The following is an 18,332-nucleotide window of genomic DNA, read 5'->3' on the forward strand; positions in this document are numbered from 1 at the left end:
CAACAAGCCTTTCCTAGGGTGATCAACAAAAATAAGGAGCATAATTTTTATGTAGTTGCATTGATGGAGCCTTTTCAAAAGAAGGGACTCATTGATAGATATAAAAGGAGGTTGAATATGGAGTCTGCTTATGCAAATATTAATGGGCAAATATGGTTGTTCTTCAATGCAGTGGTGGAATGGGAATTAGTGGAGGATACTGAGCAACAGGTGACTGTGAGAGTGTTTCACCATGACCTGGGGAAGCACATGATGGTGACCTTTGTTTATGCAAAATGTTCAGCAATGTAGAGGTTGGATTTATGTGATCACTTGTCTTACTTAGCAAGTGATATGGAATTACCATGGTTGGTAGGAGGGGGTTTCAATGTGATATTGTATGAAGATGAGAAAATAGGGGGACTTCCAGTACACCCTCCTGAATATGAGGATTTTGCATTTTGTGTAAACTCTTGTGGTTTGTTTGAGCAAGGGTACAACGGAAGTCCATTCACATGGTGGAATGGGAGATCCAATGCTGAGTGTATATTCAAGATATTGGATAGGATTTTTGTGAATTTTCCATTTCATAACATGTTGCCAACTATTGAAGTTGAGCATCTAATCCAAATTTGATCAGATCATGCACCATTGCTAATGACATGTGGGGTGCAGACAACCAATTTTGTCAAGCCTTTCAGATTCTTGAACTTTTGGACAAAGCATGCTACATTTATGGATGTGGTGAGGTAGAATTGGGAAGTTGTTTTCATAGGGGATCCATTTTTTATGTTAAAGCAGAATATCAAGAGAGTGATGGCAGAACTCTCAAAATGGAGTAGGGAAACATTTGGTGATATCTTCAAGCAATTGGCTATTTTGGAGGACATTGTTAGGGTGAAGGAAATGTTGTTTGAAGAAGAGTCTACAACTGAGAATATGATTGTGCTTCAAAAGACTCAATCTGAATTGAAGAAATACTTGAGTATTGAGGAGCAATATTGGAAGCAAAAAGCTGGGATAAATTGGTTTGCTGAAGGAGATAGGAACACAAGTTTCTTTCACAATCATGTCAATGGTGAAAGAAAGAAATTGCAACTGAAGAGGATCAAAAGTGGCAGTAGGGTATGGATTGAAGACCAAGAGCAATTGGCTACAGCTGCAGTAGACTTCTATCAAAAACAGTTCACAAATGAAGGTGATGCTTCTGAATTTTCCTTGCTCAATAATGTACCTTCAATGGTCACTATGGATCAGAATTTGGAACTTAGCAGATTGCCAACAATTGAAGAAGTAAGGGCAGCAGTTTTTAAGATTAGTGGGGAGAGTGCTAGCGGCCCTGATGGATTCACTGGCCTGTTTTATCAAACATGCTGGGATGTTATTGGTGCTGATATACACAACATGGTGCTACACTTTTATGGAGGAGCTGCATTGCCTACATCCATCACTCATACCAATCTAGTGTTGCTGCCCAAGAAACCTAGAGTTGAGACTTTCTCTGACTTAAGACTTATTAGTTTGGCAACTTCATTAACAAGGTCTTGTCTAAGGTGTTACATGACAGAATGGAGAGTTTTTTGCCATCTCTAATAACTCCTAATCAATCCGGATTTGTAAAGGGTAGGAGTATATTTGAGAACATCTTATTGACTCAAGAAATTATCACTGACATAAGGTTAAGGGGAAAGCCAGCTAATGTGGTGATCAAGCTTGATATGGCTAAGGCCTATGATAGGGTTTCATGGAAGTACTTATTGCATGTGCTAAGGAAGATGGGATTTTCTTAACACTCCATCAACATGGTGTGGAACTTGATGTCAAATAACTGGTATTCAGTATTGGTCAATGGGCAGTCCTCAAGGTTCTTTAAGTCGACAAGGGGTGTGAAACAAGCGGATCCCCTATCTCCAGCATTGTTCATTCTGTCAGCTGAGGTACTTTCCAAGTCTTTGAATAAGCTCTTTGAAGACAAGTCATTTGTGGGATTTGGAATGCCTAAGTGGTCTAATCCTTTAAACCACTTGGCATATGCTGATGATACGATAATCTTTGCATCTGCTCATCCTCCCTCTTTGAGCAAGATTATGGCAGTGTTGGGGAACTATGAGAAGATATCAGTTCAGGTGATCAACAAAGATAAGAGTTCATACTACATACATTCAAAGGTTGCTAATGGATTATTTCAGGAAGTTGGAGCTATTACAGGATTTGCAAGAGGTAAATTCCCCTTCTCATATCTAGGGTGTCCTATTTTTTTACACTAGAAGGAGGAAGGACTATTATGAGGATCTTTTCAAGAAGGTGAAGGCTAAATTGCATTCATGGAAAGGAAAGCTGTTGTCATTTGGAGGAAAGGCAACACTCATCTCTAGTATGTTGCAAAGTATGCCAGTTCACATGTTATCAGTCCTTGATCCACCAAATAGCATCCTGGGCATCTACATAAGACTTTTGCTAGGTTCGTTTGGAGCACAAAGGAAGAAGGGAGAAGCAGACACTGGGCTTCATGGCAAAATCTTTACCTTCCTAAAGAGGAAGGGGGCCTAGGTTTTAGGTCCTTAAATAATGTCCCAAGGGCACTGTTATCTAAACTATGGTGGAGGTTTAGGACCATAAAATCTTTGTGGTCTAATTTCATGTGGAATAAGTATTTCAAGAAGGAGCTACCAACAGTGGTGCATTTTAGGGGAGGGTATCATGTTTGGAGATAAATGTTGAATGCTAGGGAAGAAGTAGAACATGAGATCGTATAGGAATTGAAGAGTGGAACAACTAATATTTGGCATGAAAATTGGACTGGATTGGGTGCACTTTATCACGTATTACCTGAAGACTTTCCAATCAATGAAGATCTTCAGGAGGTGGCAGAACTGCGGCAAGGGGAAGCATGGGATGATCAGCTGCTAGATAAAACTTTCAATGAGGAAATTGCAGAACATATAAGGCTAAATGTGCATTATGAAGGCAGTGAGGGATATTGGGATAGGCTATCCTAGATGCCAACACCTTCAGGCAAGTTCAGTGTTAGCAGTGCTTGGAAAATTTTAAGGCATAGGGCTGATCCTAATAAGGAATTCAAGTTAATGTGGATTAAAGGTTTGCCATTCAAGATATCCTTCTTCTTATGGAGATTGTGGAGGTAGAAAATAGCCACCGATGACATGTGGAGGAGGCAAGGGAAAATGGTGATGTCTAGGTGTTGGTGTTGTCAGCAGCCCCAAGAGGAATCCATTGAGCATATATTTGTCACAAGTCCTACTGCCTCTAAGGTAAGGAACTTATTCATGGGGGCTGCTAGAATTTCTGTGCAATTGATTCAATTGAAGCAGATTATAAGGCATTGGTGGTATGCTCAGTGTTGTCCAAAGTTAAAGTCACTATTTCAAGCAGTACCAACTATCATCACTTGGGAGTTTTGGAAGAGAAGAAATGCAGATAAACATGGTGGTTCAGTGTCCATAAATAGGGTGATTCATGAGATAAATAGGACATTGCATCAACTGGAAAGGGTGAGGTATGCTTGGATCCCTAATATTCCATTGTTATGGCCAAACATGATTCAATACTTTGAAGGATATAAACCTATATTGATCACTACAAGAGTAACATGGCAGCTTCCTTTTCATGGTTGGTACAAATGTAATACTGATGGAGCTTCAAAGGGAAATCCTGGACCTAGCTACCTAGGCTTTTGTGTGAGGGATGCTGAAGGTGATGTGGTGTATGTTAGGGCAGTAGACCTGGGAGTGACAACTAATGTGGTAGATGAAGTTAAGGCTATTCTTCAAGGGTTGGAATATTGTGTGGAGCATAATCTTCACCCTCTCATACTGGAGACTGATTCATTGGTGATGAAGAAGGCGATAGAAGGGGAATGGGATCCTCCTTGGGTAATTGCACAGGATGTGAAGAAAATTATAGAGATGAAGGACAACTTCAATGTGATCTTTCATCATGTGTTAAGAGAAGGCAACTCAGTGGCGGATTTTATAGCTAACATTGTGTTCTCTTTTGCAGGTACATCTGAGTTTCATTCATTCTCTGAACTGCCTAGTGCAGGGAGGAGGTTGATCAATCTAGACAAATTTCAATTACCTAACCTTAGGGTTAGGATATCAAAGAGAAGAACCCCAGACTGATGGCTTCATAGGATTGGACTCTACACAAACTTGCATGTTTCTTTGTCTCATTCAGTATGCTATTAAGGTACTTTCCAATGGTATTAGCATGGTCCCATGCTCATTCTGGGGGTGCTTTGATAGTGTACAGAAAAAATACGAAAAATAGGTGTGGGATGGTACAATTTATCCTACTTTTGATATGTCCAAATGCTAAGGAAAATGTTGAACCCATCATATGGTATTTTTGGAGATTGTTGAATCATTTCTCAGTGGTATTAGCATGCTTTCATGCTCAATCTGAGGATGGTTTAGCAATGTTTAGAATGATGTCTACATTAAAGGTTCTAGTAGGGAAGGATATGACCTTACAAGATCACAAAAAGGCACAATTTCAAAGCCTGGCCTTTGACTTGCAAAGCCTGCTTAAAGCCAGCTCATTCCTGGCTTTTGCCTTGCAAAGCAAGCCAATAGCCAGCTCATGCCTGGCTTTTGCACTGCAAAGCCTGGCTAAAGCCAGCTCAAGCCTGGCTTTTGCCTTGCAAAGCCTGCCTAAAGCCAGCTCAAGCTGGCTTTTTCCCTGCAAAGCCTGCCTATAGCCAGCTCAAGCCTGGCTTTTTCCCTGCAAAGCCTGCCTAAAGCCAGCTCAAGCCTAGCTTTTGCCTTTGCCTTGCAAAGCCTGCCTAAATCCAGGCTCCTCTTCTACACATTAATTTTGATGAGTGAGCACATGATTAATACTTGGACAAAATCAGTCCACTACATATGGAGATCATATAGTAGCTACACTTGGAATACTATGATGGCTTCAACTCTATGGTGGAGATGTTTGGAATTCATTTTAGCCTATAGACAGTATACCCTGACGCTTGGTGAGTGCTTGATAGGTGCTGCTTGGTATTTGCCAATGACAATTGCATTCACACACACTAATAGGAGAAGGAAGCATTCAACTTATCATGTTGTAATAGCTAGTTCATTAGATGTTAGCTTTTATATCTTTTCCATAGCTAGCAGCTTCATGCAACTTCTATTTTGGTTTGGACATCTTGTAAGCTTTGGACCCATTTTGGGATTTTATTTATATATTAGCCACTAGGCAAGTGCTGCCGAGTGGTATAGTTGCTTAAAAAAAAGTCCAAAAATAAAATAATAACCTAACCCTCAGCTATATAGTACCACGCCTGATCTCCCAATGTGCGGTCCGCACATTTTCAAGTTTTGCCGCCGCACAATTTTGAGTGCGGCCGCACTTTAATGTGACAACTTACTAGGCTTTGGTAAAATACTCATAACTTTCTGTACAAATATCCAAATGATTCGAACTACACCTTCTTGGAAACTAGATTCAAAGGGCTACAACTTCTGTTTTTGAATTATCTCCAAATTCGTTGTAGATTAAAAGATATAAGTCTCCAAAATTGGACCATCGAACCTGCACAACCCCTGAGTGCGGCCGCACACAAATTTGTGCGGTCCGCACTTATCCTCTGCGGTCCACACTTTTCCTCTGAAGTGTGACCGCACTCAAAATTGTGCGGTCCGCACTTTTTCAAAAGTTCCAGAATAACATTAGAGCGCCGAAATGCCCGGACTCGCTCAAAACTCACCCCGAAGCTCACCGAGCCATTTGGGATCCCGTTCAATTATACCAACCAGTCCTAAAACATAACATGGACCTACTTGAGGCCTCAAACTACATCAAACAACGTCAAAACTACGAATCACACCACAAATCGAACTTATAAATTTCTAAATCTTCCAATTTCTAAAACTCATGCCGAAACATATCAAATCAATCCAGAATGACCTCAAATTTTGCACACGAGTCATAAATAACATAATGGTGGTATTCAAATTTTTAGAATCGGATTTCGGTCCCGATATCAAAAGTCAACTCCCCGGTCAAACTTCCAAACTTAAATTTCTATTTTAACCATTTCAAGCCTAATTTAGCTACATGCTTCCAAATAATTTTTCGGACACGCTCCTAAGTCCAAAATCACCACACAGAGCTATTAGAATTGTCAAAACTCTATTCCAGGGTGGTTTGCTTAATAGTCAAATCTCTGGTCTACTCTTTTCTTTTTAAGCTTCTTAAATAAGAATTGTTCTTCCAATTTGATCCCGAATCATCCGAAAATCAAACTCGACGACACACGAAAGTCATAATACACATCACAAAGTTGCTTGGGACTTTAAGTCACTGAACGAGATGCTAATTCACAAGACGATAAGTCGGGTCGTTACATTCTCCCCATCTTAAATATACGTTCGTCCTCGAACGTGCCAAGAATTATTCTGAGGACATTAAATTACTGAGTGTATTCTTATACACATAATCGCTGGTGTTTCTACACCACCGTGAATTTAACATGGTCCAACAACACCATCTCAGTTGCGATTATCTCTTTTATCAACATTTATAAATTTTAAATATCAATTTTTTACGCTCCAAACATCTTTAAAAGTCCTGGTTTTCACATCAATACACGGTATTAGTTTCAACCGACTGTAGCAACTCGTGCCTACGCACCCATCATATGTATGACCATAACATCTCTAGTCACAACCGTTGTTCATAATTAATTCCAGCATCCTCAATTAACCTCATATTAATCAAACCCTCGTTTCAAATTTTCGCAATACTGACAGTAATTTACCCGAATTAACGAGTCACATTTAACGCCACCTGGGCACTCACATCGTGGGGCTAAAACTTCAATATTTACAACACAATTATAGCTAAATATGCAAAAGAAACACATAAAAGAATTATCAAATAAGCCTAACATGCATGACTCTCTATCAGTACTTTAGTACAATTTAAATTTCACAAAGGGAGAATTTACACTCATAAATTTTTCACCACAAGGACCTCGTCCTTATATAACTTCCATCATGGCTTGTAGCCTAGTTTAAATATTTCACACCATATAAAAATGCGAGGATCTCGTCCTCAACTCCAAATCACAAGTATTTTGCACATCGTGCCAACAGAATTTGTCAATTTCCTCTCTTTCTTCTTTTCAATAAATTTCATAAATAATTTTCACAATACATAATGAACCCCCATTCCAATGGGGCATATAATTCATAAAACTGAAATCAATTATTCTGAAATTACATCAAAACCCATTGTAGAGAGTATTAGAAAGTCACTTTTGGACTTATAGTCCTCAAGGGCGTACAAAATAAAAATGATAGACACAGGCTAACACCATCAAATCTCCCAACATGGATAAATACATAAATAGGTTTCGAAATTACGAAGCTCACCTATAAGTGGAGCATAATAGGAGGACTCGCCTCGATACTCAGAACCGAATCAAACTAAGGAAATATATACCTTTATAACCATCTGCTGTAGAAGCCTCAGCCATACCATATCAATTATATCAACGGGTCGGGCCTCCCCCTCTAGGGCGCCCTCTACCCTCCTGTCCTCCACCCTTAACCGGCTGTGCACGTGGGGTAGTAACTGTATTAGGGCCCATAGCCTGAGTGTTCTGATAAAATTCACCTCTCTCAAGTCTGGGACAATCTCCCATGATGTGCCTCGTATCACCACACTCACAGCAACCTCTCTGAGGTCGTCGTTGCTCATACTGAGTCTGTGCCGAATAACTTGAATAACCACTCTAAGAACTCTGTGCCGGTGGTGCACTAAAAGTAATAGTTGGAGCACTACGAGTATTATGAATTGTAGAGTGGGGTGACCGACTACCCGAGACTCCGCCATGATGAGTCACAACTGCAGAGTAGAATCCGCTGAATCCTCTAGAGTTTCGAGACCTCTTGGCCTCCTTAGACTCCCTTTCCTCATTCCTAGCACATTCTAACATTCTGGAAATCTCTACTACTTGCTGAAATGGAGTATCATACTGAAATTCTCGATCCATGCGTATTTTAAGATCATAATCGACCCCTTCAATGAATCTGCGGACTCTCTCTCTCTGACTGTAGGAACAAAACCAGGTGCATGACGGGCTAACTTACTGAACCTGATGGCATATTCTGACACTGTCATGGTGCCCTGACACAACTGTTCAAACTCTGTGCGCCACACATCCCTCTCGGGAACAAATTCTTTCAAAAATGTCTCTACAAATTGAGCCCAAGTTGGTGGTACTGCATCGGCTGGTCTACCTTCTTCATAAACTTGCCACCATGGATACGCTGCTCCTGACAACTGAAATGTAGTAAAGGAAACTTCACTCATTCCACAATACCCATGGTGCGAAGAATACAGTGACACTTTTCTAGAAATTCTTGGGCAACCTCGATAGTTGTGCCACTAAAGGTAGGTGGACTATACCTCTTAAATCTTTCAAGTCTCTTTTATTCTTCTTCTGATGCCTCTACCCTGACCTTAGGTTGAACCGAAATAACAGGTTGTACCGGTACTATACATGGAACTTGACCAATGTAGACCTGTTGCTCTGGAGTACGAGTGATAGGAGTCCGAGCTCCTCCACCAATCTGTGAAATATTTGGTGCAACAGAGATCAATCCTGTCTGAGTTAATATACCAAACATGTTCAGGAACTATGCTAAAGTCTCCTGAAGTCCGGGGGTAACAACAGGTGCTTCCGGTACCTGTCCCCCAACCGGAGCTACTGGCGGCTCCTCGATTGTTACTCTGACAAGTGTTCTATCTACGATATGTGCCCTTCATCGGCCTCTACCTTGGCTTCAACCTCGGCCCCGGCCTCTTGCGGCTCTAGCAGTATGCGCATGTGTTTGATCAGCTGACCCGGTAGCATGTGTCCTCACCATTTGTTAGAGAATAGAGATACAAAGGCTCAAATCTCAAAATCAATAAATTCCATACGACAGAAATGAAAGAAGTAGAAATTTTCTAACAGTTCTGTAGCCTCTCGAAGATAAGTACAGACGTCTTCGTACCGATCCGTAAGACTCTACTAGACTCATTCGTGACTCGTAGAACCTATGAAATTAGATCTATGATATCAACTTGTCACGACCCAAAATCCAACCACAGGCGTCGTGATGGCACTTAGTCTCTAAGACTAGGTAAGCCGATTATAATAACAAATCAAGCCATTTTTTATAGACAAGTTTCTAACTAACATCGGAAATATTCAAACAACCTCCCAAGACTGGTAATACCGAGTCACGAACTCTAACTGAATACATGAAATGATCTCAAGGATAGAATACTCAATACTGTTTGATTAATAATTTACAGTACATTAAAATGGGAAGATTCCAAAGGATTGCGATGACCAAGCAATCCTACCTTGAATCCTTGCGATCATACTCTAATCTCTGTCCGAATCCAATATCTCCAATACTTGGCTCTGCACAAAAATGTGTAAAAGTGTAGTATGAGTACACCACAGTCCGTACCCAGTAAGTATCAAGACTAACCTTAGTAGAGTAGTGACGAGGTACAGTCAAGACACTCACTAGTCTATTTTTTTATTTTTTTAAACCCCTCCCAAATTAGGAGGATTTATAGTGTTTCCACACTTCCCCTCCACTATGACTCGAACTCAGGACCTAACGGTCGAAGGTGGAGGTGCTTTTACCAACTGAGCAAGCCTCACTTGTCCTCACTAGTCTAATAACATGTGCAATATAGTACATAAAAATAATAGGAAACAAATAACAATGATGGCAACACTAATCAACTAGTGATATACACAACAGGGCAACAAGAATACCATTAATATTGCTCAAATAGGTAATGAACACAAGTACAATCAATAATCAAGTCCTTCAAGATATAAATATTGCTCAAATCTCTAGTATAGGTTCAATATATATATATATATATATATATATATATATATATATATATTTCGAACATACTTCTTTCAATTAAATATACTTCAAATATAATCTTTCAAATAATTATCTTTCGAATATAATTCTTTCAAATAATATCCTTCAAATATAATTCTCTCAAATAAATGTCTTTCGAATAAAACTCTTTCAAATAATATCCTTCAAATAAAAGTCTTTCAAATAAATGTCTTTTGAATATAACTCTTTCAAATAATATCCTTCGAATAAAAGTCATCTTGTGACACCTCATCTGATAATCATAAAATACGTGTCTCAGCCTACTTTCATATTTTCACGGCACCTCGTGCCAATAGATCTATCACAATCGCACGGACAACTCACGTGCCAATATCATCATCATATTTTTCCTGGCACCTCGTGCCCATATTTCATATTTGTTGCGGCGTGCAACCCGATCTCATATATCATTAATCATACCTGTTGCGGCGTGCAACCCGATCCCATGTAACATAATCCGCCTGGCAATAGCCACAGGCTCCCAATTTCAACATAGATCAAATCAATTGGCACGGAAACACCCTTCGTGCCATGAACATATAATAATATAAAAATAATGGTGCGGCATCACCCTTCGTACTTTTACTCTCATCCTCACTTGATACTATAAATGAAATGGCACGGCATCACCCTTCATGCTTTTACACTCTTAATGGCACGACATCACCCTTCGTGCTTTACACTCTCAATGGCACGGCATCACCCTTCATGCTTTACACTCTCAATGGCATGGCATCACCCTTCGTGCTTTACACTCTCCTTCACATGATAATATAAATCAAATGGCACGGCATCACCCTTCGTGCTTTACACTCTTCCTTACCAAGCACATGTATATCACTAACAAGCAAGGTAGGAAGCATAAATAACATCAAGGAGAGTGTTTAAGCGACAACACAATATAACAATTCATATCACAATTTTTCCAATGACCACAACCAATTCTAAAGATATAGCAAAATCAATAAATTTCTCAATAGTCCAAGGATCCGCACAACGTATATAAAACCTCAAAACAACAACAAAGATGAAAAAGTAACTCAACATAGAACAACACTTTCTTTAATCCAAAATTTTGATAAATATATTAACGCCTCTTTTTAAGCTTATTTAATAATTATTTGCATATAAAAATTAATTCGAAATAAATTATCAAATCAACCACACATGGAATTTACATAAAAATGCAGGTGACAATAACACCAAATTATCATTTAAAATACAAATTTGACAAACAAGGAATGGGGCATGACAATTCAAGGATTTACTAAGTTCCAACAATTTTCTAATCTAATACATAAGGGCATCTACAAGTTTCAACCAATAATAATTGCACATATAAATCATGTACGTACTCGTCACCTCGCGTATACGGCTTTCACATTACACAAATGGCACATACAACTCAATGCTTAAGGGGTAATTCCCGCACTCATGGTTAGGCAAGATACTTACTTTTTTGAAGTTATGCCGATATTCCAAAATCGTCTTCTTGCTTGAATTGACCTCCGGACAGCTCAAATCTATCCAAATTAATTGTATAACTTCATTAAAATTCATCGAAAATAATTTCGGATAATAAAACGTCAACTTAAAATTTTATTTTAAAAAGTCAACGAGGGGCTCGCCTCTCGGAACCCGACAGAATTTTTACGAAATCCGAACATCCATTCCGATACGAGTCCAGCCATACTAATTTCACTCAAATCCGACTCTGAATCGGTATTCAAATCCTAAAATATCATTTTATGAAACTTCTATAATTTCCCCCAAATTTCCATCTCAAAATACTGATTAAATTATGAAAACAATGATATATTTATATATGTTAACCAAATCTGAGTTAGAATCACTTACCCCGATGAATTTCTTAAAAATTCCACGAACAATCGCCACAAACCGAGCTCCTAAAGCACTTGAGCTTCTTCCTCTCTCTAGAACACTCTCACTTCTCTCTAAAAATATCAGTTTTTTGCTCCAAAATGAGCTTCAAAGGTTATTTATCGAAGTTGGGTCGGGTTATAACAATAGAAGAATGGATACTCCGAAATTCCGGACCAGGCTACAAACCTAGCCTAGAAAGGCTAAAGCCTGGTCTTAGCGCGCTGCAGGCCTGGCCTCGCGAGCTCTGTAGCGAGCTACAAGCCAGCCTTTGGGTATTTGATCATAACTTCTTGTAGGAATGTCCTAATGATGAACGGTTTGAAGCGTTAGAAACTAGACTCAAAGCGCTTTAATTTGATAGGTAAATCAACTCATAAGTCGTTATACTTTGGTAGCCGCATACGTTTGAAGTATGATCTTGTGCGAATTGAGACATCCTTTCCACTTAATGTATCCTACTTGTTCCACACGAATTCTTTCCATTCACAAAACTCCTTAGTATATTTCAACACACTTTAAACATATACTTTTAGTTTCGAAATAATTTGTTTCTATCCCATGGGTCTCCTTTAATACTCTAACACGTTATTCCCAAACCTAAACAAAAATTCTCTCTCTAGAATTTTGCTCTCAAAATTCCGTCGTCACTGTAGCGGTGAATAATGCGCGAACAACCACCACAGTGCAAAACAGTACGGTGAATAGTGCCAAACAGTGCGGGTGAACAGTGATTTCGCTACTATTTCACTGCTACAGTGTAGTGAACAGTAGCATCGGTTCACTGTTCATCGCGGAAAGCTGTGAGTTTGAGCTTCAATGGCCGCGATGGCCGGCGACCAGCCATCTTTTTCGGCTGGTCTGCCCTCCTCCAACATCGCCCAACCACAAACAACACCAACTATTAATCCACAAACTCTAGATTACTCAAATATTTTGACACCCAATTCAACCAATCCTCCTGTGATGACTGCTGCCCAAGTTTCAGTGCAACACATCGCCCAATCATCTATGACAACAAACAACAATCCCCAATCCATGGATTACTCAAAACTTTTAAAACCTACTGCCATTAATGCCCCTATGCAAACCTTCGTTACGCTACCATTGAAACCAGTTGAGTTCCTTCACGGAGAACCAGTTGTGAAGTGGAAGAAACAAGAAATGGAGCAATTTATCGTACAACAAGAACTTCTACTTGCAGTTCTTGGGAAATATTCGTATGGGAAGCATGTTATTAGTGAATTACGTAAAGTGATTCCAATTCAATGTGAGATTAAAGGCCATTGCTCAGTTGGTTTAATTGAAGATAATCATGTGTTGATTAGGCTGTCTTTATTGGAGGACTATGTTCATCTTCTTTCAAAGCCAGCTTTTTATTTAAAAGCTCAGTCAGACATGTGGCAGATGCATTGTACAAAATGGACTCCATGGTGGACACCTGATGAAGAGACTCCCATTGCCATTTCTTGGATTAGCTTTCCAGAACTGCCTCCTAATTTCTTTGGGAAGGATTGTGTATTTTCCTTAGCTCGTGCTGTTGGTAATCCATTACATGTAGACCTAGCCACTCAAAATGGGACTAGACCTAGTTGTGCTAAGGTGAAGGTGGAAGTTAACTTGTTAAGTAAGTTCCCTCATCGTATTAAGATTGTGGAAGAAGCTGATGAATCTGGACCAAAAAAGTTCAAATGGATCAGGATTAAGTATGATTATATGCCAAAATATTGCAAACCTTGCAAAAAATAAGGGCATAGTGAGGTAGAATGCTGGGTAATTCATCCTGAATTACACAAGAGATTTGAAGAAGGTGTTGAGGAACAAAGCAAGGAGAAGGCAGTTGTGATGAGTTCTGATGCAATTGGGACTGCTGCAAATTCAACAAAGGCCCTAACTAGTGGAAAGGTGGTTGGTAAGCCTACTACTAATCATGCCAAGCAGGAATGGATGCAAGCAAGGAAGAACAAATACTAACGAGATAATAGGGGTCACATTGTTGATAATAAACAAGGAAAGGAAGCTGCCAAGGGTAAAGGGAAGGCCAAAGTTGAGGAAGTTGCAACCAAGAACAAGTTTAATACACTAGAGGTTGAGGAAGTTCATCAGCTTACTCTACAAATTACTGAAGGCAAAGGTGAGGATCATAACAATGGTAAGAAGAAGGAACATGGAGAAAAGCAAGCTAAGAAAGGCCAGGAGAAGGAAATGAAAGTCGATACTCAAGAGGAACATAAGCGTGTGAAGAAGGAAGCAGTCGAGAAGGTGGTGGAAAATGAGCATAATGGTAACCCTATTCCATCTGGGATTCAGTCTTCAGCTCCTAAAGATGGTCAAGAACTAGATAAGGATAATTCTAGTGTTCCTAGTGCTCAACGTACTGATGAAATAGCTAATAAGGAACCCACAATCGACTGGGTTCATAGAAGGTTTGGGGCTAGCAATGAGGAGCTAAAACAACTCAATGTGACCACAAACCAATCTTGTCATGAGATTCTATCTCAAAACATTTAAAGATTCTGGGCAGATTGAGGATCTTGATGAGGTAAACTCTACGAAGGTCTTATGGAGTGATGCAGTTGAGGTTAAGGATGATCAGTTGGGCACAACAAAGACAACAGAAGTCAAGGTGAAGAAGGACAACAAGTCAAGCTCACCTGGTGATAGGCTGGCGACGCCAGGCCTAAAGCCAGGCTCATCGGGCGTTAGGCTGGCGACGCTAGGCCTAAAGCCAGGCTCCCCAGGCATTAGGATAGAGATGCTAGGACTAAATCCAAGCTCACCGGGCATTAGGATGGTGATGCCAGTCCTAAAGCCAGGCTCCCCAGGCGTTAGGCTGGCGACGCCAGGCCTAAAGCCAGGTTCACCTGATGAGGCAACTATAGTAAACCCCAACCATAGTGCAACTGGAGAGATATTGGCCTATGTAGATAGTGTTCCAGTGTATGCATTGGAGAAAAAACTTGATGGATATGTTAATGTGAATATTAGGGATGATATATTGGGTTCAGACCAAATTTCAGGCAATGGTAAGGGTGGTGCATTCAGAGCAGACTGCCACAGTAACTCCTGGGCTAGGCAGTGTCTATGAGCTACAATTCAAGGAGTATGAACGGGCTGATGAGCGGGCAATTATTCCAAAAGCATCGGGGGAAATAGAGGAAGTGCCTATGGAATCTGGCATTGATCAAATTATGCAGCTACATCTTAATGTTCCACTTAAGACTCCTCTACAACATTTACATGATTTAGTTACACACAATGTGATACCAATTGATGAGGACTTATTGAGAAGAAATCCAATGGAGGATGAAGGAGATGATGAATCAACTACAGAAAACTTCAAACAAGTGGCTAGGGAAGGGGATTTATCACCCACAACTAGTGCTAAAGGAGGTAAAAAAAACTAAGAAGAATCAGAGTAAAGATCCACCACAACCTTCAAGAATAATGTCCAGGATGATAGCTTCTCTATCTAAATGATGATGATCAAAACATTAATATGGAACATAAGGTCTGTGAATACAAAACAGGCCTTTCCTGGGGTGATCAACATGAATAAGGAGCATAATTTTTATGTAGTTGCATTGATGGAGCCTTTTCAAAAGAAGGGACTCATTGATAGATATAAAAGGAGGTTGAATATGGAGTCTGCTTATGCAAATATTAATGGACAAATATGGTTGTTCTTCGATGCAGTGGTGGAATGGGAATTAGTAGAGGATACTGAGCAACAGGTGACTGTGAGAGTGTTTCACCATGACCTGGGGCAGCACATGATGATGACCTTTATTTATGCAAAATGTTCAGCAATGTAGAGGTTAGATTTGTGGGATCACTTGTATTACTTAGCAAGTGATATGAAATTACCATGGTTGGTAGGAGGGGATTTCAATGTGATATTGTATGAAGATGAGAAAATATGGGGACTTCCAGTACACCCTCCTGAATATGAGGATTTTGCATTTTGTGTAAACTCTTATGGTTTGTTTGAGCAAGGGTACAAAGGAAGTCCATTCACATAGTGGAATGGGAGATCCAATGCTGAGCGTATATTCAAGATATTGGATAGGATTTTTGTGAATTTTTCATTTCAGAACATGTTGCCAACTATTGAAGTTGAGCATCTAATCAGAACTTGATCAGATCATGCACCATTGCTAATGACATATGGGGTGCAGACAACCAATTTTGTCAAGCCTTTTAGATTCTTGAACTTTTGGAGAAAGCATGCTACATTTATGGATGTGATGAGGTAGAATTGGGAAGTTGATTTCATAGGGGATCCGTTTTTTTTATGTTCAAGCAGAATATCAAGAGGGTGAAGGCAGCACTCTCAAAATGGAGTAGGGAAACATTTGGTGATATCTTCAAGCAATTGGCTATTTTGGAGGACATTGTTAGGGTGAAGGAGATGTTGTTTGAAGAAGAGCCTACAACTGAGAATAGGATTGTGCTTCAAAAGGCTCAATCTGAATTGAAGAAATACTTGAGTATTGAGGAGCAGTATTGGAAGCAAAAAGTTATGATAACTTGGTTTGCTGAAGGAGATAGGAACACAAGTTTCTTTCAAAATCATGTCAATGGCGAAAGAAAGAAATTGCAACTGAAGAGGATTAAAAGTGGCAGTAGGGTATGGATTGAAGACCATGAGCAATTGGCTACAGCTGCAGTGGACTTCTATCAAAAACAGTTCATAAATGAAGGTGATGCTTCTGAATTTTCCTTGCTCAGTAATGTACCTTCAATGGTCACTATGGATCAGAATTTGGAACTTAGCAGATTGCCAACAATTGAAGAAGTAAGGGCAGCAATTTTTGAGCTTAGTGAGGAGAGTGCTATTGGTCCTGATGGATTCACTGGCCTGTTTTATCAAACATGCTGGGATGTTATTGGTGCTGATATACACAATATAGTGCTACACTTCTATGGAGGAGCTGCATTGCCTACATCCATCACTCACACCAATCTAGTGTTATTGCCTAAGAAACCTAGAGTTGAGACTTTATCTGACTTAAGACTTATTTGTTTGGCAACTTCATTAACAAGGTCTTGTCTAAGGTGTTACATGACAGATTGGAGAGTTTTTTGCCATCTCTAATAACTCTTAATCAATCCGAATTTGTAAAGGGTAGGAGTATATTTGAGAACATCTTATTGACTCAAGAAATTATCACTGACATAAGGTTAAGGGGAAAGCCAGCTAATGTGGTGATCAAGCTTGATATGGCTAAGGCCTATGATAGGGTTTCATGGAAGTACTTATTGCATGTGCTAAGGAAGATGGGATTTTCTTAACACTCCATCAACATGGTGTGGAACTTGATGTCAAATAACTGGTATTCAGTATTGGTGAATGGGCAGTCCTCGGGGTTCTTTAAGTCGACAAGGGGTGTGAAACAAGGGGATCCCCTATCTCCAGCATTGTTCATTCTATCAGCTGAGGTACTTTCCAGCTCTTTGAATAAGCTCTTTGAAGACAAGTCATTTGCGGGATTTGGAATGCCTAAGTGGTCTGATCCTTTAAACCACTTGGCATATGCTGATGATACGATAATCTTTGCATCTGCTCATCCTCCCTTTTTGAGCAAGATTATGGCAGTGTTGGGGAACTATGAGAAGATATCAGGTCAGATGATCAACGAAGATAAGAGTTCATACTACATGCATTCAAAGGTTGCTAATGGATTATTTCAGGCAGTTGGAGCTATTACAGGATTTGCAAGAGGTAAATTCCCATTCACATATCTAGGGTGTTCTATTTTTTTACACTAGAAGGAGGAAGGACTATTATGAGGATCTTATCAAGAAGGTGAAGGCTAAACTGCATTCATGGAAAGGAAAGTTGCTGTCATTTGGAGGAAAGGCAACACTCATCTCTAGTGTGTTACAAAGTATGCCAGTTCACATGTTATCAGTCCTTGATCCACCAAACAGCGTCCTGGGGCATCTACATAAGACTTTTGCTAGGTTCTTTTGGAGCACAAAGGAAGAAGGGAGAAGCAGACACTGGGCTTCATGGCAAAATCTTTACCTTCCTAAAGAGGAAGGGCCCCTAGGTTTTAGGTCCTTAAATAATGTCTCAAAGGCACTATTTGCTAAACTATGGTGGAGGTTTAGGACCACAAAATCTTTGTGGTCTAATTTCATATGGAATAAGTATTAAAAGAAGGAGCTACCAATAGTGGTGCATTTTAGGGGAGGGTCTCATGTTTGGAGATAAATGTTGAATGCTAGGGAAGAAGTAGAACATGAGATCGTATGGGAATTGAAGAGTGGAACAACTAATATTTGGCATGAAAATTGGACTGGATTGGGTGCACTATATCACGTATTACCTGAAGACTTTCCAATCAATGAAGGTCTTCAGGAGGTGGCAGAACTGCGGCAAGGGGAAACATGGGATGATCAGCTGCTAGATCAAACTTTCAATGAGGAAATTGCAGAACATATAAGGCTAAATGTGCATTATGAAGGCAGGAGGGATATTGGGATAGGCCATACTAGATGCTAACTCCTTCA

At 39.8% G+C, this 18,332-nt stretch overlaps 1 protein-coding gene across 1 annotated transcript; it reads left to right on the forward strand.

Annotated features, from left to right (window-relative positions):
- Nucleotides 1-17,120: 17,120 nt before the first annotated feature.
- On the forward strand, nucleotides 17,121-17,976 carry LOC142167457 (uncharacterized). The gene is made up of 2 exons (XM_075227607.1): nucleotides 17,121-17,538; nucleotides 17,651-17,976. Exons 1-2 carry the CDS (start codon nucleotides 17,121-17,123, stop codon nucleotides 17,974-17,976), a joined length of 744 nt encoding a protein of 247 aa, XP_075083708.1.
- The last annotated feature ends 356 nt before the right edge of the window (nucleotides 17,977-18,332 follow it).

Source organism: Nicotiana tabacum, chromosome 12 (genome assembly GCF_000715075.1).
Source record: "Nicotiana tabacum cultivar K326 chromosome 12, ASM71507v2, whole genome shotgun sequence".
In the NCBI taxonomy this organism is placed as follows: Eukaryota; Viridiplantae; Streptophyta; class Magnoliopsida; order Solanales; family Solanaceae; genus Nicotiana; species Nicotiana tabacum.

Excerpts from the sequence above, each read along its gene's own strand:
- LOC142167457 (XM_075227607.1), top strand. The coding sequence starts at position 17,121 with ATGGTGTGGAACTTGATGTCAAATAACTGGTATTCAGTATTGGTGAAT. Across the intron at positions 17,539-17,650 it reads TATTACAGGATTTGCAAGAG|GAAAGTTGCTGTCATTTGGA; the intron begins GTAAATTCCCAT and ends ATTCATGGAAAG.